The sequence below is a fragment of the Pleurodeles waltl genome, chromosome 6 (assembly GCF_031143425.1).
Source record: "Pleurodeles waltl isolate 20211129_DDA chromosome 6, aPleWal1.hap1.20221129, whole genome shotgun sequence".
NCBI classification, from domain to species: domain Eukaryota; kingdom Metazoa; phylum Chordata; class Amphibia; order Caudata; family Salamandridae; genus Pleurodeles; species Pleurodeles waltl.
The window spans coordinates 888,334,123-888,355,464 of NC_090445.1; the positions used below are offsets into that span (position 1 = coordinate 888,334,123).

General features: G+C 41.1%; 1 protein-coding gene across 2 annotated transcripts in view; it reads left to right on the forward strand.

Moving 5' to 3' along the window:
- The first annotated feature begins 312 nt into the window (after window positions 1–312).
- The window catches only part of BCCIP (BRCA2 and CDKN1A interacting protein), a 226,144-nt gene continuing 205,114 nt past the window's right edge, over window positions 313–21,342 (forward strand). The window contains exons 1-4 of one of the 2 annotated variants that reach the window (XM_069239708.1): window positions 313–492; window positions 7,602–7,676; window positions 16,203–16,283; window positions 20,129–20,224. In XM_069239708.1, the coding sequence (XP_069095809.1) occupies window positions 367–492; window positions 7,602–7,676; window positions 16,203–16,283; window positions 20,129–20,224 (378 nt within the window). In that variant the 5' untranslated portion in view covers window positions 313–366. The remainder of the gene's footprint in view (window positions 493–7,601; window positions 7,677–16,202; window positions 16,284–20,128; window positions 20,225–21,342) is intronic. The other variant, XM_069239707.1, reaches the window with a different exon arrangement.

The following is a 21,342-nucleotide window of genomic DNA, read 5'->3' on the forward strand; positions in this document are numbered from 1 at the left end:
GTTATTTATTTTACTGAAGGGAAGGTCCATTAAAAGTCATCAATCAAAGACCAAGTATGAAATTGCAGACACTTCAAAGCAGCACAGAAATTGCCACGCAACTTTGTAAATAATGACACCTTGCGTGTTTGTTTAACTAAAATGCACAGAAATACGAATTAGCGGTACTCCCGAGCTGTGCGATTCAACAAGAGCTACAGAGCAGCATCTCCTGCTGCCCCCGGCACCTTTAGCGATTCCTGGCGAGACTGCAGGGTCCTGGGAGGCTGAGAGGCTGCCCTGGAGGGAGGGCGATGTTCCACCCCTTCTCCTTTCTTCTATGTTTATGACTCGCTGCTTGTTCCGTCCTCTTCACTGCTGAGCAGGATGGCGTCCAGACCGAAAAAACCCGCTCTGGAGCCGACGAAGCAGTACCGGGAGGAGGTGGACGACTCCGAAGAAGATGACAGTTCCGAGGAAGAGGACGTAGATTCAGACGAAGAAATAAACGAGGTCGTTATAGGTGCAAGGGTGCTCCACCACGTTATCTCCTTTGGGGGGGGGGGTCGGGAGACGGCGTGTGGGACACGGTTGAGAAAGCAAGAATGATGTGATATAGTGTAAACTTAATATGTGCAGTTCTTCCTTTTATTCTCATTACAGACGACACATTCCCCGGGGGGGGGGGGGCGGTGTTTCCTAGCTTCATGGTTTGCTTTTTATGCCCGTTATTTGCTAGATCTGTTCCTGCAGTCTGCACGCATCTCTGCGTAGTCAGTGTTATTCTCCAGAGGTTAATCAGATATCGATATCGTTCGGTTCAACATCGTGTTTAAACCCACGTGGCTCGCCTTTGCTGGCACTGTTTATCTTTAAGGTGGAAGCATTTGGCACGGGTAGGAAACTAGAATGAGAACTTGTTCCGAGAGTCAGGCGATCTTGGCGGCCATTTAGAAAAGGAGGCGTTCACCGTGAAGTCAAGCGGTGTTTCTGCTGCATGTTTTGCTTCATAAATATTTAGCAAATTATAAAACGAATTGTTTTATTTTGGCAATGTTTATTAAACGTTTTAAACATTCGGTGTTAAGAACTTCAGACGTACTAGTGACGGATGTTCTATAGCTGTGAACTGTCCACGCTTGTTTCTGTTTCCTGGTAGAGCAGTTTCTTTTGCACAGAGAAGAAATGAATGCGTTTGACCACACATAGACTAAGTGTGTCCTTGTAATCGATTTCTGTGTGTAACTTTGGGTCTTTTGTTTCAACGCAGATGTAAATCTCGCTGTCATGTTTTTTTATGAATATATACAGTTCGGTGTTAAAATGCATTTTTTTACTGGATGAAGTTGTTTTTTAATTAACCTCCTATAGAACTGTATATCTGCATATGTTAACTAATCCGCTTTTTACTTCTGTTCATACGCCTCACAAACAATATGTCTCCATATCTCTCCAAAAAGTATTAATTCCCCATAGGCCTTAATTGGATCACCCTCTTAAATGCTTGACTTCAACTGTGTTTCGTCAAGGGGTTGACAGGTATATGTCTGCTAAGGCGTTAGCATGTTTCTAGGTCATGTGTACAATCTTGAGGAACTTTATAGTCATGCAGAAGATGTCAAACTTGAATGCACAGTGTTAACGTGTCCCTTTATGATCATTTATTACACATCAGGACTCGTTTTAGGCCAATTAATCTTTTGACCCAGTTGAGAGACACCTTAGGACGAGATAGCTAATCAATATGTGAATCAATACGTCAATAATGTCATCAATATTTATCACAACAATACATTTCACTTTAGTCAAAGACGTTAATCAATTCAAGACACCACCATGACCTGACAGTCATGAATAACCACACCAGTTTAGTAGAATTTTATGAGTTTTATTCCCTATTAGTTACAATTCTAAAAACAGATGTGTTAATCTCAAAACCAAGAAGCACAATAACATAGTCACAATATGGCAATTCTGATAAGATTTCACGAAGGCAAAAATCGCTAACATCAGAACATAACACGGCGTGCACATAGATCAACTTTAGCAGAGTATCGTCAATGCGTCAGTTCAACAAAGCATAGTTTCAGTAGTTTGTCTATTTGCGTCAATTTTAGTGAACCCCTGTCCTAACCACTGATTAGCATTAGCATGTTGGGCTTCATGCAAAAACAATTTAGAACACCAATTTGGAAAACATCTAGCTACGGTCTCTGTCAAAAGTAAGCAGTTGGTACCTAGAAAGGAAAAGCAAACAGACAAATCACAAAATCATTGTCATAGTTACCCTCCAATGTTTAGGTCAGCACTCGGGTTCAGTCTTCGTCTTCAGGGCATCAGTTGATTCACCATCAGTCAGATCTCAGCTCTGGGGCAATAGAGGCACTTCCATCATAAGGAGGCAAAGTGTAAATGAGCAAATCTAAGGAAAGGGATGGTTCTAAGAAAATCAGCAAAGTCACCAAACAGAGTGACACAGTTTCTGGATAAAATCAATAGCATTCCCTACCTAATTCTAAGTGGCTCCCCGTGTCATGGGTTTTTATCCCTTTTTCGTAGTACATTCCCCTAATTTTTCATTGGTTTGCGGTTATACCCCACTATCTTTACCCTATTAGAAAACGGATTATGTCATTAATCTTTCACCCCATATTATTTTACAGACATTTTATTGGTTCATGTAATTGACACCTTCGGAGGTAGCACGTACGGTATGATTTCATCCTTCTGTAATTCTTTGAGCATCGTTTGGTCAGTAGCTCCATTGTCTTTACCGGTTTAAACAACCTTGTACATTAAACTAATTTACACTGTTGCATTTTGTCTAATATTTTCTACAAGCAATGTGAATTTTCATGAGAACGGATCTACTATGGTTACATTCAGCTTCTAGTTTGGAAAAAAAACAAGAGGTCATGTCCTTTTGCGAGTCAGCACGTTTAGAAAAACACATTTAATATGAGAGCCGGTCAGCTAGGCTCACGCTAACTTAAGGCCTACAAGATTCATTTAGCATAACTGTAATAACATAATCATTAATGATTAGTACAAAACCACACTTTAATATCATATTTTATCAACATTAGTCATATCTGTTAGTTCCCGCATACATTGGCGGCCACTCCCAGTGGTTACATTTCAGGTGCACGTTTAAGCAAAATACATTAATGCAATTTCTAAGCGGCATTATCACACATTAGTTCATAAACATTTCAAGTTAATGTAGATTATATAAGCTACGCTCTCTCAACAGCAATAATCTGGTTACCACGATCATAGAGTATTCTATTGAATACATTTGTCTAGTTCTTTTTCCGGATCCCCCAAACCAAACTTTAATGAAGACTTCTTTATAGGAGTTGGTTAAGTTTATTATATATTCTTGGTCTTTTATTTTCCTTGTATCGTTTAATTAGCTGATTCATGAGTTAGAATTTCTTAATTATACACAAGTTATGATATGGGGCCCCAGATGTAGAGCTTAGGTTCAAAATGTCTAGGTGCTTGTAATATAAACTTCAGTTTGCCTATACCAATAGCCCATGCAGATGAACGAGCATACACTTTACAGTGCACAAGCGTCTCCAGACCATTCTGTAATTTGTATTTGTTTCTTATAGAGTGCATTCATACCAGTGGTATCGAAGCGCTAAGCAGGTAAGAAAGGACGGAGCTACTCCAAGATCTAGAGGGAAAATAGCAAGGTCTTGAGTTGCTTGCAAAACAGAAGCAGGAATGAAATTCCTCTAATCTCAATTGTAAGAGTTCCATAACTTAGCAGCTGCTATTGAGAAAGCCCTATCCCCCATTTCACTTTTTTGCTCCTTGGGGTCCTCGCAATCTTAAGATTTAATGATCTTAGTGAGCTACTAGGTGTATACCAATTGATTGCAGTTTGTAAGTATCCTGAACCCTGGGAATGAAGAGCTTTATGTGCCAAAAGCAGCGTCTTAATGCTAATGTGTTTTTTAATTGGAAGCCAGTGCAGCTCTCTCATTCCCTCCTTAGTGGAGGAAAACCTGGATAGCCAGAGCACCAGTCGGGCGGCTGAATTCTGAACAAGTTGAAGCTTGTTCAGGGATAGTTGATTAATGTTTAGGTATAGGGCATTGCAGTACTCCAGTCTGGACACAACAAGGGCCAGGGTTACCATCACTCTTAAGTTCCTGGGCATCAAAAGTTAAAGCTGAATTTCAAATAACCCAGAGATTCCTAACAGCGGGTGTTGGTGTAGGTAGGGTCCCACATGTCTCTGGCCACCAGTTTGGATTCCAAATAGTGGTATTTGCAGCAAAAACTATAACTTCGATTTTGTCCCCATTCATTTATAGCCAATTTTGGTACATCCACTTATTGACTTCCCTCATACAGGTTTGAAACCTGTCAGCTGTAATGTGAACGTTGTCTTGAACGGTAACAATAATTTGGTTGTTGTCAGCATATGAGGACACCTGGAAGTCAAAAGATAGAATCAGTTTAGACAGAGGGGCAACATACAAATTAAAAAGGGTTGGACTCAAAGATGACCCCTGGGGAACCCACAAGGGAGTTGGAAAGGGGCAGAGCACTTGACTGACAATGTTCTCTCTTGGAGAAAAGTCTCCAGAATGCTCAAAGTCGAGCCCCTCAAGCCTGCCTGGTGTAAGCAGTGTGTGTCCATATCGGTCAGTAATGGAAATGCCCAGAGGGGACATAGAGGGCATAAAAGCCTTCTGAGGGGTACGGTGGCTAGTGCTTGTTGAGCAGAGAGGTTTGGTGTGGGGAGTAGAAGGTGATGCAGTGGTTAATCTAGGCGGGTTCTAGGTCATGGAGGGCCTTGTATGCATGTGCAAGGAGTTTGAATCCAATCCTTCTCTCAGTAGGAAGCCAGTGGAGGTCTCTTAGGTGATTGGAGATGTGTTTGCAGCAGGGAATGTCCAGATGAGTCCGGTGGAGGCGTTTTGGATGTGCCGTATTTTCTTGAGGATGGTGCCGGCATAGAGGGCGTTGCCATAGTCTAATCTGCTGGTAACCAGGGTGTGGGTCACGGTTCTGCGGAGGTCATTTGGGATCCATTTGTAGATTTTGCAGAGCAGTCCGAGAATGTGAAAACAGGAGGATGCGACTGAGTTGACGTGGCGGGTCATGGTGAGCGATGAGTCCAGGATGAAGCCAGGGTTGAGTGCGTGGTCTGTAGGGGTGATGAGTGCCGAGGGTGCATGGCCCCCAGTAGTCATTCCAGGCTCGTGTGTAGGGTCCCAGGATGAGTATCTGTCTTGTCTGGGTTCAGCTTGAGGCAGCTATCCTTCAGCCAGGCGGCGACGCCTTCCATCCAGTCGTGGTAATTCTTCTTGGCAGTTGTAGGGTTTTCAATCGGAGAGATGATCAGCTGGGTATTGTAGGCATAGGAGACGATGTGCAGCCCGTGGTTCCTAACAGTGGGTGTGGACATGTAGATGTTGAAGAGTGTGGGGCTCAGGGAGGAGCCCTGTGGAACTCCACAGCTGATCTCTGTAGTTTCTGACAGGTAAGGCGGAAGTCTAACTCTTTGGGTTCTGCCAGACAGGAAGGGACGTGTCCATTGTAGGGCCTTTCAGCGAATGCAGACTTAGTGGACTCTGGAGCAGATGGTGATGTGTGAAACCGTGTCGAAGGCGGCCAATAGGTCCAGTTTGATGAGGGCTGCCGTATGGCGCGGTCGAGGAGTGAGCTGTCATCTGTGGCAGCGAGGAGGACGGTCTCCATGCTGTGATTGCTCCTGTAACCTGATTGGGAGATGTCCAGGATATTGTCGTCCTTGGTTGGGAAAGGCAGCAGAGAGATGGCACGGTAGTTCTTGAGGTCCAGAGGGTCGGCCGTGGGTTTCTTCAGGAGCGGACGGATCTCGGCATGCTTCTAGTCCTATGGGAAGATGGCTGTATCCTGTGGTAGAAATCTGGCATTATCTTCAGTGTGACTGGCATGTCATCAATATTTCAAAGTAAAAGAAGTGAACTAGAGAGAATGTGGGCTTCGGATCAACCTCCAGGCATTGGCTTTCGTGTATGTCATAATTTGCCATTGCTTAGATGAGTTTTCTTTTAAAGTTTAATAAGAAAGCGCACATACACACTTCTTTTTCTTGTCCTGCTCGACTGGATATTTTATATTTTCTGCTGTGAATTGTAAACTACAATCAAAAACACATTTACAGTAGCAAATATAGTAAACCACTCTTGTATAAGCAAAGAGATGTGTTTTTTTTTTTTTATAATAGTTCTTTTTTTGTGCTTGTTGAGATTTGCAGTTAAGAAGTCTAGCAAAGGGTTCAACATTACAAACGTTTAAATATGAGGCTTAAATGTCATGTCCAAATGCTGAGTAGAGTAATTACAAGTCTACATAAAAAGCTTGCATGCACATTGATTGTAAACGAGTACGTTTCTTTCCATGCTGCATACAAGATGGATAGAACAAATTGTGACTGGAGAATGTGTTTTGTTCTTTGCAAAATGCTGCCAATCGTTGAATTGTTTTTGTGGTCTGAAAGTGTAGTGTTCAGATATATTAGTTTCTTTAGTATGATCATTAAAAACTTCACAGGTATTGTTGTCCAAACTTCTTGTTACCACAATTATTATGCAGAATTGTTTAAATAAGATTCTGTTTATCCTTTGGCTGTTATTTACTATTTTTTTAACGCCCCCCTCCACTGTTATGCTACCTTAGCCTCCCTACTCACTGATGACCCAACAGTGGAAGTAAATTTATCCTACCACTCCAAAACCACACTCTTCTATTGCTTCCCTGTCTCGGTTTTTTATTTAACATGTGTTAGGCATTGCAGGTGTAATTTGCTACTAGGCCTCTCCCATTTGTAAAGGTCCTTTCACAGGTGTGTGTTTTTTTTTAATCTACTGCTCCAAGATTGGTGTCAGTAATGTTGGCACAGTAAAATTACTAAATAAAATTGCTACTGTGTCAATGACATGCGTAAATGTCATCGTGCTAAGGCGCTTATTTTTATTTATTTATTTTTTCTTCTGCTGAACAGCAAAAGCAGTGGCCTCTCTCAAAGGAGACAAGCATTGGCAAACCCAATAGCTTTCCACTATTTATTAGGCAAGACGGATCAGCTTTGCCAAAGCTTGTTCTGAAATGCCACGTGTCCTAATTTTTGAATATCATTGCACTCGCTGTGACTAGATAGGAGTATAATAAGTATATCTTGAAAGTGCAGTTCCACCTTTTAGAGGAAGACTGTATAGTGCTTAACAATTGGACTGAGAAAGTCTTGTGGGAGCCGTCGGCTTCTGTTATCCATTTGGTAGTGGATATTGTGGTTAAGAATTGTACAATATGTAAAGCCAAGGACACAGAGCAATAAACTTATATTACATGATGAAATCACAGAGATAATTTCTAATATTTATGTGGTTTAAATACATAGACACCCAAAATGTTGTATGAAATTTTTTTTTCTTTTTTTTTTTTTCTGATTGTGTAATCTACTCCAATTTTGCATTGTTAGGGTAGCTCTAAAACCTCATCTGTAAGGATGCTGTTAGTTGCTTGATGCATATTTGTTTTTGCTTTGGAATGTACTTGATACCTGTAATCAGCAACAGTTATTTATCGTTTTTCATATGTCTGTCTTTCTAAAGGAAGTAAATGTTGAGTTTGAAGCACATGAAATTACTGACAGTGACCACAATGGGATAAAGAAACTGCTACAGCAGGTACATCTTACAAATGCTAGTCTTTCGCAGCATAATTACTTATTTTTAACTATGATCAATTTAGGGTGATTAGATTATTAAAGCAACGTCATTGTAACTTTTCATTAAAACGACTGACCATAATGTTGAATGATTGTGATAATATAAACGTATGTGCATGTGCTATACCCTTTCAGTGTATGCTTTTCTAAAATAAATATAATTGTGAAACAAGTATATTGCACGTTTTAGCCATTTTGTCAGTGTAAGCAGTTGTGAAAAACAGTGCACTGTTAACTGTTGTACAGGAGTGTATTTTATTTGTTTTGTGTTGGCCGCGTGTAGGGGGTTGAGTTATAAATAACATCATCTTTAGATTTAGGATGTAGAAGAACATCTTGTTTGTTGATCCTCTTTTTCTCAAATGCCTTTTTAGGGTCGAGCCTGCGTCGCATGCGTATCGCAGCGAGACGCTTTAGGAATTAGAAAAGGGCTCGGAGCCCTGTCCACGTCAGTGTTTTTCATTGGTTCGTGGGCTTGCCTATTAAAATCTGCTTGCTTTCATTAGTCGAAGGCATGCATACGTCATGCCTTTTCTGGTGGCTAGCCCTCCTCGAGCGCATCGACCAAGTACAGAAAACATGCGAGACTCGCTGTTTTCTGTCCGGCTCGTGGACTACTTTTTCTCTATTTTCCTAGCGTGATTTTGCTTGGCAGAAGTCGAGCGCTTTACACAGTTAATTGCACTTTTTCGGGTTACGTACATAAATGCACTTTTGCCGATAATTGAAAAGTCGGGTTAGGAGTTTACAACGCTATCAGCTCTAACATGAGCAAACGCAAGACCCGTTGCATTGCAAATGCTTGTTTCAAGTTGAGTCTGAGGCATTTGGATTAGTCTAGTAGTTCCCAATCTGTACTCCGCAGCACCCTGGTGTGCTGACAAAAGTAGCCAAGGGCGCTGTGCATCAAGCACACAGTTTGGGAACCACTGGTAGTCATATTATTAGTGCCTGGCTCGACGTGGCTGGATTAGCTAAACAACTCTGACAAACTCCAAAAAGCGGAATACATCTGAAGGTCTTCTAATACAAATAAGCATGAATGGAGTTTTACCTGTCCATAATATTTTCGTTAATTAAAAATTTGTTAGCATGTGCTTGACTCTGTAGGAAAAAGTCGTACTGAAATACCTGGATATTGCTTAAAAGCCAGTTTAGTGCATTTTAATGTGAATGCTTTCCACTTAAACTGAGAAAATCTCGGAGTTCCTTTCTTTGTTTTGCATGTGTTACTTCTTGTGTTAAAACACAATTTTCTGGGAAAAGTGGCGGCAGATTTGATAAATCGTATGGTTGTTCAGCCTCCTCAGTATTTAAACCTAAAAAGGTTATGGGTCATTTTCAGATTTGAACCTCTGCTCTCTTGTTGCATCTTGTTAAAGGACATTTGTTGCAGAGTATGTACGTAAGCATCAAAGATGGATGGCCATGTTACCCTCCAAGTCGGCTTCCCTCCAAACATTTGTACTGCATTTTGCTTACAAATAGATTTTTAAAGTCTTGAAGCAGCCTGTTGTACTGAATAGAAGGGGTTTGAGATAAGAAGCAGTATCTGTATGGCTGCTTTGGTCCATAAAATGTCTGCAACCCAGTACTTAATTTGAGTGTGTGGTTGCAAGTGGGTCCCACCGGCACTCATTTCTGGGGACCATTAGTTATTTTTCCTAAACAGGCCAAGAAAGAAGAAAAACTCACAAGGGGGAAAGAAGAGAAAGACTGAAAAAGGATGACAGTGACATAAAGCAGGACTAAAAAAGAACCAGCAAGAGTGAGATACAAGGTCAAACGGTGCCTGGTGGTGCATTGTAGAAGCATGAGGTGGGATCAAAATGAGCAGTCTTGGTATTCAGCATCTCTGACATTCAGAAGCACTAGTCACCAACTTCGGAGCAAAACTTTAGGTCCCCACTATTTGTTTTACCAATTAAGCACTGCTGCACAATGAGAAATAACAAAGTTGTTGGCCTCAACCTGTAGGCTTTGTATAGCCCAAGGAATACTTATGCTCTCTGAAGCCGGTACATGCCTTATTTAACACCAGACAACTTGCCTCTCTAGCTTGAGCCTGTACAATCTGCATAATCTTGGGCATGGATTTCTTGTCCTAGACCCATTTCAGACTAGAACCATATACATTGAGAGTATAGCTGTTCTATCTAAATCTGTACCATTTTACATAGCTAACCCCCACTCCCACCTCCAGTAAATATTTTCCTAGGTGGTGTTGGTAAGCAGGCAGGCCGTTGTGCCTGATTACCTTACCTTAGGTTTGAGGCTGTTTGTTTTTCTTCCTCTTTGTGAAGTTCAAATGTTTGTATGTATGGCTTATATTGCCACTGAACCACGGGTCAGCCCAGACCTGCAGCATTCAACTAATAGGGCTATGCTCTGCCTTTAAGGTAGCTTATTTTGCAACTATTATGAATTTTATGTACATAAGATTTTAAAAATGTGGCAATCTATGATTCACAGATTAGGGAAGACAACAAAGTGAAATGAAAAGTTTCAAAACTTCTAGGGTGGTATTTTAAAACAAAAGAAGCACCACTTCAACTATAGAAGTGTTCTGCTTAGCTTCAAACTAAGAGGACACAAAGCTAAAGAATGCAGCACTCTTAGTCTAAGCAATGGATTTATTGAGGCACTTCCCAGATCTCAAACGAGAACATACAAAAATATTAATGTGAGCATTTAACTTAAATGCAGCAAAACGTGCAGATACTAAAATAATCACAGGAATTAAATAATAATACGCAGAAAAAGTGCAATAAATCAACAATGAATATGCAGTGAGTGTATGTATGTGTGTGTGTGTGTGTGTGTATATATATATATATATATATATATATATATATATATTATGAATTCACACAGCAAGGCTAGATAATTAAGAATTAAAAATGCATCACCATGTGGTTCGAATCCAACATCATCCTTGTTCTCACCAACGTCAAGCTGTGGAACCCTGGACAGCTGAGACAGGAGAAACATTCCCCAATAGGGCTCTGTTTTTTTTATCAGTGCGTCCACCCTCACAATGAATTACTTCTGCCTCAGGGCCAAGCTTCCTTACCTTATATACCTTAAACAAACCCATGAGGAAGGTTCTGGTAACCTTCCCCCTCCCTTTGATTAAGTTGGCTCGAACTTGGTCTGTATTGAAAACACACAAAAGAACTGGCCAGATCCCAATGTGCATTCCCAAGACATAGCTGTACCTTTCTTTGTTATAAACGTTTTCATCCTTGTACACTCCTATCACCTCCGGATCCCCCACTTTATGTTCCCTTCTCTGGTGAGAACAGTGAAAAAACGTTCAATGTAGAACGTGACGGCACTTGAAGCTAAGCTAAGCACAAAATGTAGTCGGTGGTTAAGATGGAATCAGTGGTTAAATACAGATAGTTTTACAAGAAGTTTCACAGTATTTTAATATGAGTTATGTATGCCATAAATTTCCCCTTTAAAAAATGTGAAAATGAGACTATTACATTTATTACATTTTTGTTAATTCACGTTAATGTAAAAAATATAATTCAGTTATGCTACATGGAGCAACACATCATTCATGGTCACAGATGTAAAAGTCGGTATCCTCCTAGACAACTCACTTTTCCTAAGTAGGCACAGACTTGCAGGTTTGGTCTCCACTGACACTTGTGCTACGGTTCAGACGTTCTCACTAAATGTAACCGCATAATTCAAGTATTGTTTGATAATGCTCCCATCAACTGTTCAGATGCTTCTATAGTATGTGTGGTTTAATCAGTCTGCATTAAGTACAACCTTATTCACAAAGAGGGGGTACATCCAAAATGCTTTTTTTGTTTTCTCCTTATACAGCAGTGATCTCCAAACTTTTTTATGCCACGCCCCCCTCCCCCCCCCCCCCTCCCAAGAAAAATAAAAATCACTGGCCCCCCCGCCTTCAGAATCTTTCCCAATTATTTTGTTAAGATGGCAATGTTTAAATATGTCTAGATCTATTTAAACATTGCAGTTATGTACTGTTACCTTTTTAAAAATGTAATAACATGCTGCTGAAAACACAGCCCTGTTATCTGTATAATGCTTCTTTTGGCCAGAGCCTGGAACCCCCTCACCCCCTAGGATTACTTGAGGCCCCGCCCCCCCCCAGTTTGAAGACCTCTGTTATACAGGCAGCCAGCTTTCTCTTCCTTTGTCTTGAATATCTACTTTGACACTTATTGCATTTGCATTGTTTTTGTTGGTTGTCAACCCGAGCGGGTTATCGTCAAATCTGACTACTGTGGTCTTTTGGTCTGGTTTGCTCTGTTACTTCAAAAGCACAAGAAGTGATGGGAGAATGCTTGCAGTAAGACTAACTGCTGGCAATTGCTTGTTGTAGCACCCCAACCCCTCGTTCGTTTGCCCACCATGCCATCTCACATTAGACTCGCCGAATGCAAATTATTCTTGGTCCTCTCCAATTGGAACAGTGCAGCCCGAACTGCCAAGCCAGGCCCTTTCTGAACTAGAACGCAAGCAACCCAAGACCGATTTTTGCCTTGATTGGGGCTCTTCAGTCACGCGTAGCATGGTTCCATTGACACAGTGAGCAAGGGACCCACTTCTGGGCATACCCATGGCCACTTAGGGTATTAAATCAAGCACACAAAATGTGATGGGAGGATGCTAGCATTCCTCCTGGTTTTTTTTTTTTCTTTTTTTTGATTGCTCTATAACTTCCCACTAGTGAGAAGTGACTGATTTGATGTATCTTGTCAGATGAAAGGTACTGTAATACGTTTTGGACTTCCCTCCACGTCATTGACCATTTCTCCAGATATGCTTGTTTGGATTGCACTACCAAAAGGCTTTGCCAAAGGATGCATCATTTGCCTGAATGCACTTAAAAATAAAGGTAATAAGCATGTTTTGCACCATGTCATTAGGCACTCTAGAACGTCTGGTCATAGTTCTCAAGTGTCTTGGCACTGAAATGTTGATCAGGCCAGACATGCTTTTAGTGTTTACAATAACTTAACTATAATTGTGCATTGGCATAAATGTATGAATGATGTTTGGTTTAGAAATGTATGATGCAAATAGTCACATATGTCATTTGTCAGCAGAATCTCCACTACTTTTTGTTTGAACTAAAGCTTACTTGTGGTAAAAGGCATTTAAAATCACATGCAACTATTCTACCCATTTAACAGCTATATTTTCTGTGGGCACCCCGCAGGCCCATGAAAAAGCCACTTTAATTGGATATTTGGGTACCAATCCACTCTTAAACAATTCATGCACACAGATAAAATTGCACTGTTGTAGGATTAACCCACGAAATTCATGGGAAAACATAGACACAAACAACAGTTGGGTAGCGCATGCTATCAATTGCAAAGCTGTGTTACATCTTGCACAGCCAAATGAATGCTCTATATTTTCATTCCTATGTTAAGGTGGATGTAGTATCGCCAAACGTTATTAGTACACTACAAAAACAGACCTTCTATCATTTGCAGGCTTTATTCTTAAGTATGACTGAATTCCTCACAGCAGTCAAAATTTCAGCCTGTTGGACGATTGTCTGCTAACATCAGTACTATACCTTTAGATCGTCCATTGAGTGTAGATGAGATGCCTGTTTCCTGGATCGAAAGCCCATAGCTGTAAAAACACTTTAATAAAGGTCCCCAAGGAGACCTGTAGTGACTTTTTGTGAGCTATTCATGATAGTCAGAATATTTCCAAAATGGTTGTTAAAAGTTCACCACACAAAATTTGTACCATGTTGCATTCAGTCTCTCCAGTGTTTGGCAGCCCACATTAAAAGGCTCCTAAACTCACCACAGTTAGGCAACATCAAAATAATTGTTTATATATTTTCTGTATGTCGCTTCCAGATTAGATTTCATAGCTTTGTTGCAAATGGTATCCCGAGAGGCCGCCACATGCCTGTGTATCGGATTATTTGACCGTCACAATATACAGTAATTCATTATGCTGATGATTCGTGAGCATTTAGATAGCAAAATATCAAATGATTCCTTTGCATATGATATTATCAAGGGGCTTTTCAACAATAAATATATAAAAAACAATATTAGTGAGCTAAGTCGTGAGAAGAAACAGTATCTATTGCTTTCAAGCAAGTCCAAGATCACTAATTACACTAGCTTCAGTGATAACTAAAACAATCTTCGAACAGAGCTCATGTGGTCTGTAACTTTTTTAACCATGATTCAGTAGGGCCTCAGATTTGACTGGCACTTTTTCTTGCTCTTTCCTCTTTACAATTTAAAAAATGCATTTTCAAAATGAAAACAAAATGAATAGCATGACAACCATTGCTGAGAAGCCGGTGTGATCTGGTTTAAGCCAATCTGCTGCAATACAAATTCTGGCTATTACTACTGCCACACAGATTGAGCGAAGCAAGAATTTTCTTGCTTAGCTTGCTCAATCAAACCCAAGCAAAATGGAATGTGTAGAAACCATTTGTGCATGCAAGATTTTCCCTATAAAGCCAGTGATTTTCCCTGATAACCAAGTAACTTCTCGCAAGAGGCAAATACTTGCACAATATCCATGTCTGCCGCCCGCAACAAGGACAGTCAGCATTTAGTCTTCTCCCTCAAGCAGACAATTGAACAGGGGATTAGTAAAAGTTGTGTAAGGTTTTATAATGTTGAGCCTAAAGCCTGGCCGAAAGTAGAGACAAATGCTCCAACTGTAGAGATTCATCCAATTGAACCTTATGTTCATTTATACTCCTACACCGGTTCAGTCTAGAAATAGGAGTTAAGATCTGTCCCACCTAGTTCTAGATCAGAAAAATACTATAATACCTTTTAATTATAAACTTTTTCTGATTATAACTCATACATTAAATCAATCAATAAAAATATGGTTATTAAAAAAATAATTTGTACTGAAGACAACTGACTAGCGTTCAGTCTGCTAAAAAGAATCCTTAGTTTGTGAATATTTGATTCTTGTTTGAAAGACCAAACGTTTTCTTTAGGTGGGAGAGTTTAAGCAAAGAATTGATATTGTAAATATTTCCAATGTATTTCACACCAGATTCCCCCCCCCCATATCGTAAAATAATAATTATAGAATACTCCTAGAAAAAGTGTTGCATGTCACAATGGCATGTAGTAGTAGTAGTTAAACATTTTAACCCACTTTTTTCAAGAGCTTAGCTACTGCAGATACTACCATGAGTCATTCTTAACTCTGGTCAGTGAGTTTGACTAAAAAGTAACAGGGTTCTTTTCCAGGGCACAATTTATGAAATATAAGGCAGCCTCTTAGAAGTCACATTTTCATCGCTTCTATCTATAATCAGATACCTCACATGTTGCAGCATGGTGGAATAGTAATATATTTAAAATTTGAGTAGGCATACCTGCCTTTCCTTAAGGGCAGCTGAAGGTATTTTAAAGCACTTTTAGCGCTGTTGTTTTCCCAAAAAAGCCATTTTATATTGAGTCTAATATTTTTAAACCATACTAACTTAATGAGGATTGACCTAAATGGGATTGACCCTTATGGGGATTGACCTAAATCAGTACAACAGCTTTGGCACTAGGGCCAGTTGTATTATTTTGCAGTGGGCAGTTAGGCTAAGGTGTAAATTTAGATTATACTTTATGTGAACAAGTAGCGTGTCCTAATTCTGGCAACTTCCACAGTAGGCCTAATAAAAACTGCAGTGTTGGTCTTCCTGGCATCATTTACTTTAACATAACTATTAGACAGCATTTGAGCCCCGTTCACCAAATTCCACCCCCTCCCCAATCCTACCTTCATGTGACATCTAGAAATAAGCTTCCACGTCAGTTTTTCCATCATAGAGGTTTCTGGAGTTGTGCAGTGTCATCTGCAGGGACCCAACCCTGTGCCGTGTGTGGTGGGAGTTAGACGCAGCATCTCTGGGTGTGAGAATAGCTTTGAGTGGGTGTATTTGGGGGTGAGAGTGGCTGTCAGATTGTCTGTCTGAGTGTGAGTGTGCGTACATCAGTGTTTTAGTGGGTGCGTCCGTTTGTGTGCTCGGTTCTGTACATGTGTGTCAGTGGGTCTGTGAGTGGTTGCGTGAGTGTCTTAAGTGGGTGTGTGAGTGGGAGAAATTGATTGAAAGAGAGAAAAAAAGTGAGTTTTTTTTATACTTGGAATGAGATTTTTGTTGGATTTAACAAAAAAATGTATTTACTATGTTTTTTTAAAGTGTGTGTGTATATATGTATGTGTGTGTGTGTGTGTATATGTATATATATATATATATATATATATATATATATATATATATATTTTTTTTTTTTTATTATAAAAAAATAGTAATGAATCCAGCTGGACTTGAACTCCCATAGCTCAGTATTAAGGTGTGCGACTTTTACACTGAGCTATGTTTAAATTTTTTTTTATTATTAAAGCCCTTTATGGGCTTTCATGGACCATTTGTAACATTTGTATTGTTTTATAAAGGTTATTTTAAGTTGTTTTTGTTTTTCAGCTGTTTCTGAAAGCTCATGTTAACACGTCCGAAGTGGCAGCCTTATTAATACAACAGAATCATATTGGGAGTGTAATTAAGGTAACCTTCTTGGGTATTTTCATATGTATTATGCCTTTTGTGTAAGTTCCAAGAGATAGAGTTGGTGGCAAACTCTATAATGTCCTCCTTTTATCGCCTTTTAGTAATTTGCATATGGAAATACAGATTAAACACTCTATTTTCTTGTGTGTATTTCTTAAAAAAAAAAAACAAACTACAGGAGTTAGATCTTATTCTATGTGTCACTCCATGCACTCATTCAAGACTGCCAGGCCAATATCTGGGCATACTGACAACATTGAGAGTTTAACAACAGATGATATTTATAAACATAGTTGAATTAGGGCAAATGTGTAAAGAAATGGCTCCCTGTTGCAGTTACCCCCCACTTTTTGCCTGATACTGATGCTGACTTGACTGAGAAGTGTGCTGGGACCCTGCTAACCAGGCCCCAGCACCAGTGTTCTTTCACCTAAAATGTACCATTGTTTCCACAATTGGCACAACCCTGGCACCTAGGTAAGTCCCTTGTAACTGGTACCCCTGGTACCAAGGGCCCTGATGCCAGGGAAGGTCTCGAAGGGCTGCAGCATGTCTTATGCCACCCTAGGGACCCCTCACTCAGCACAGACACACTGCTTGCCAGCTTGTGTGTGCTGATGGGGAGAAAATGACTAAGTCGACATGGCACTCCCCTCAGGGTGCCATGCCAACCTCCCACTGCCTGTGGCATAGGTAAGTCACCCCTCTAGTAGGCCTTACAGCCCTAAGGCAGGGTGCACTATACCACAGGTGAGGGCATATGTGCATGAGCACTATGCCCCTACAGTGTCTAAGCAAAACCTTAGACATTGTAAGTGCAGGGTAGCCATAAGAGTATATGGGCTGGGAGTCTGTCAAAAACGAACTCCACAGCTCCATAATGGCTACACTGAATACTGGGAAGTTTAGTATCAAACTTCTCAGAATAATAAACCCACACTGATGCCAGTGTTGGATTTTTTAAAAAATGCACACAGAGGGCATCTTAGAGATACCCCCTGTATTTTACCCAATTGTTCAGTGCAGGACTGACTGGTCTGTGCCAGCCTGCTGCTGAGAGACGAGTGTCTGACCTCATGCGGTGAGAGCCTTTGTGCTCTCTGAGGACAGAAACAAAGCCTGCTCTGGGTGGAGGTGCTTCACACCTCCCCCTGCAGGAACTGTAACACCTAGCAGTGAGCTTCAAAGGCTCAAGCTTCGTGTTACAATGCCCCAGGGCACTCCAGCTAGTGGAGTTGCCCGCCTCCTGGACCCAGCCCCCACTTTTGGCGGCAAGTCCAGGAGAGATAATGAGAAAAACAAGGAGGAGTCACTGGCCAGTCAGGACAGCCCCTAAGGTGTCCTGAGCTGAGGTGACTCTGACTTTTAGAAATCCTCCATCTTGTAGAAGGAGGATTCCCCCAATAGGATTAGGGATGTGACCCCCTCCCCTTGGGAGGAGGCACAAAGAGGGTGTACCCACCCTCAGGGCTAGTAGCCATTGGCTACTAACCCCCCAGACCTAAACACGCCCTTAAATTTAGTATTTAAGGGCTACCCTGAACCCTAGAAAATTAGATTCCTGCAACGACAAGAAGAAGGACTGCCCAGCTGAAAACCCCTGCAGAGGAAGACCAGAGGACAACAACTGCCTTGGCTCCAGAAACTCACCGGCCTGTCTCCTGCCTTCCAAAGAACTCTGCTCCAGCGACTCCTTCCAAAGGGACCAGTGACCTCTGAATCCTCTGAGGACTGCCCTGCTTCGACGACGACAAGAAACTCCCGAGGACAGCGGACCTGCTCCAAAAAGACTGCAACTTTGTTTCAAGAAGCAGCTTTAAAGAACCCTGCAACTCCCCGCAAGAAGCGTGAGACTTGCAACACTGCACCCGGTGACCCCGACTCGGCTGGTGGAGAACCAACACCTCAGGGAGGACCCCCGGACTACTCTACGACTGTGAGTACCAAAACCTGTCCCCCCTGAGCCCCCACAGCGCCGCCTGCAGAGGGAATCCCGAGGCTTCCCCTGACCGCGACTCTCTGAAACCTAAGTCCCGACGCCTGGAAAAGACCCTGCACCCGCAGCCCCCAGGACCTGAAGGACCGGACTTTCACTGCAGAAGTGACCCCCAGGAGTCCCTCTCCCTTGCCCAAGTGGAGGTTTCCCCGAGGAAGCCCCCCCTTGCCTGCCTGCAGCGCTGAAGAGATCCCTTGATCTCTCATTGACTTCCATTGCGAACTCGACGCTTGTTCTAACACTGCACCCGTCCGCCCCCGCGCCGCTGAGGGTGAAATTTCTGTGTGGGCTTGTGTCCCCCCCGGTGCCCTACAAAACCCCCCTGGTCTGCCCTCCGAAGACGCGGGTACTTACCTGCTGGCAGACTGGAACCGGGGCACCCCCTTCTCTCCATTGAAGCCTATGCGTTTTGGGCACCACTTTGAACTCTGCACCTGACCGGCCCTGAGCTGCTGGTGTGGTAACTTTGGGGTTGCTCTGAACCCCCAACGGTGGGCTACCTTGGACCAAGAACTGAACCCTGTAAGTGTCTTACTTACCTGGTAAAACTAACAAATACTTACCTCCCCCAGGAACTGTGAAAATTGCACTGTGTCCACTTTTAAAGTAGCTATTTGTGAATAACTTGAAAAGTATACATGCAATTGAAATGATTCAAAGTTCCTAATGTACTTACCTGCAATACCTTTCAAACAAGATATTACATGTTAAATTTGAACCTGTGGTTCTTAAAATAAACTAAGAAAATATATTTTTCTATAACAAAACCTATTGGCTGGATTTGTCTCTGAGTGTGTGTACCTCATTTATTGTCTATGTGTATGTACAACAAATGCTTAACACTACTCCTTGGATAAGCCTACTGCTCGACCACACTACCACAAAATAGAGCATTAGTATTATCTATTTTTACCACTATTTTACCTCTAAGGGGAACCCTTGGACTCTGTGCATGCTATTCCTTACTTTGAAATAGCACATACAGAGCCAACTTCCTACAAAATGTGCCAGTACTGCAATGTTACTTTTTCATTTCTTTGTATTTCTTTAGTGTAAATAACTACTTTAGCACACTAAAACTTCAGAGGCTTAGCACCGCGAGGGTACTTTTTCAGTTAAAATAACCAGTAAATTACTAGTAACATCTTAGTTTCTTCACCCACCAAAATACACCAGGAACAAATATAAATAAGATTAAAAAAATGCATGATTAAATGCAGCTAGAAGTGTCACTAGCATAATTACCGTAAAACCTGGATTTGCTATTTTATGTATGTATGTGACCTATGGATCATGGAGACACGGAACACTTTACATGGGGTGTGGGGTGGGGGGGTTTACTGCGAGTAGTGCTGAACATAGGGATCAGTTAAAGGGGGAAAGTTGGGGGGGGTATAATAATACTTAATACTCCATGACAAGTAATGAAGGACTGCGAGGGAATGTTGGGCAACCAGGGGAGAGAGTCAGAGCATCGGTGTACTGCTGAATGAAAATCTTCCATAAGTGGTGGTTCCTGGTAACGTGGCACTTAGTTGAACCAGTCAATTGCAGCCCGAACGGATAAGACGAATAATACCCAGTGCTATATCTTATTTAATTATACAATTAATGTTCATATCACTGTTAAAGAAGGAGTAGCACAAAGCACCACAGTTTCTAGCTACTTTCCAGACTGTAAGATTCTGATGCCTGCATGGCACACAGAGAAGTTGCTGCATTATAGAACCTTCTGCCTTTCTTTCCGTTCTTGCTCTTCATCTCCAAATTATTTTAATTTAGCTATTTAATGCAGAATTCTTTTATTTGCTGGTTCATGGAATTTTGTGTTTTTCAAATCCATCAGCAAGCAGAAAATCTAGAAGACAACGACGACGACGATGACGACGACCATGGTCATATATTTGGCTTCATCAGTCTCCTAAACCTAACTGAAAGAAAGGTAAATTGACTGAAAATTAATTTCTACTATTTTAAATTATCACCTTTTCTTTACTTATTAGGGGCAACATGTGTGCAGTGTGCAATTCGGATTTCAATTAAGCTCCAACAAATTCTTGTACTGTTTTATTGTGTGTGTGCCTTTCACAATGAACTAAGGTGTGTGTGTGTGTGTGTTTGTATATATGTGTCTGTATGTATGTGTGTGTGTGTATATATATATATATATATATATATATATATATATATATATATACACACACACACACACATCCTTTAGGCTTTTTAATAATTCAAACTTCCCCCTGATCTTAGGCTGATTCCACCTTGTCAGTTGTTACCTAAAAGCTTTAGCCATGGCTATTTAATCTGCAGTTTTAGCTATGTATCAGGCACTCAAGTAGCATTCTAGTGCCTGGACGTCCTGTGGGGGGGTAACAGAGTGTTTAACATAATCAATTTAAATTTCCTAATTTAGATTGCCCCTCGGGTCATGTCATATTCTAAAGACAAATTCGAAGTTTCTCCTTAGTTTACAGTTGCATCCTATGAGTTGAAGCTTGAGACCCGACAAGCCCTAGTGGCTCGCTGAGTCACCTGATCTCAAACTGTTCCACAAAAACAAGCTGCTAACCCCTAAACAGTCTTCCTACAAAACCCTCAAAGAATACTTTTCTAATGGTTCTAGCCACATTTTATCAGCTTGTAACAATCAGAAAGAAGTTTTACAGTAGTATGCAGACTCTGATATTTCTAATTTAGTTCCTCCTATCAGCAGCCCTCAAAATCTGTAAAGATCTTGTTAGTGTCTTTACTGATAAGAGAACAGTGATTAAAGACACCTTTCAGCTAAACTCTTGTGTGAACACCTCTTCTCAGGCACTAGATACTTTAAATGCTGTCAGTATTTAAAACAAATGTCAATAGATTGATTAGAACAACTTCTAAATAATTTTAAATTGGGTTCCCCATTAGACCTATTATGTTTTAAGGTATTCGATCACTCAGACCCCTTTTGAACGTATTTGTTAGGGGAGGGGTGTCACATGGCAAGCTGGGGTTAATGGGCTTCAGGGCTAGGATAGTTTGTCACTGGTATCCCAGGAGCCATTCTACCGT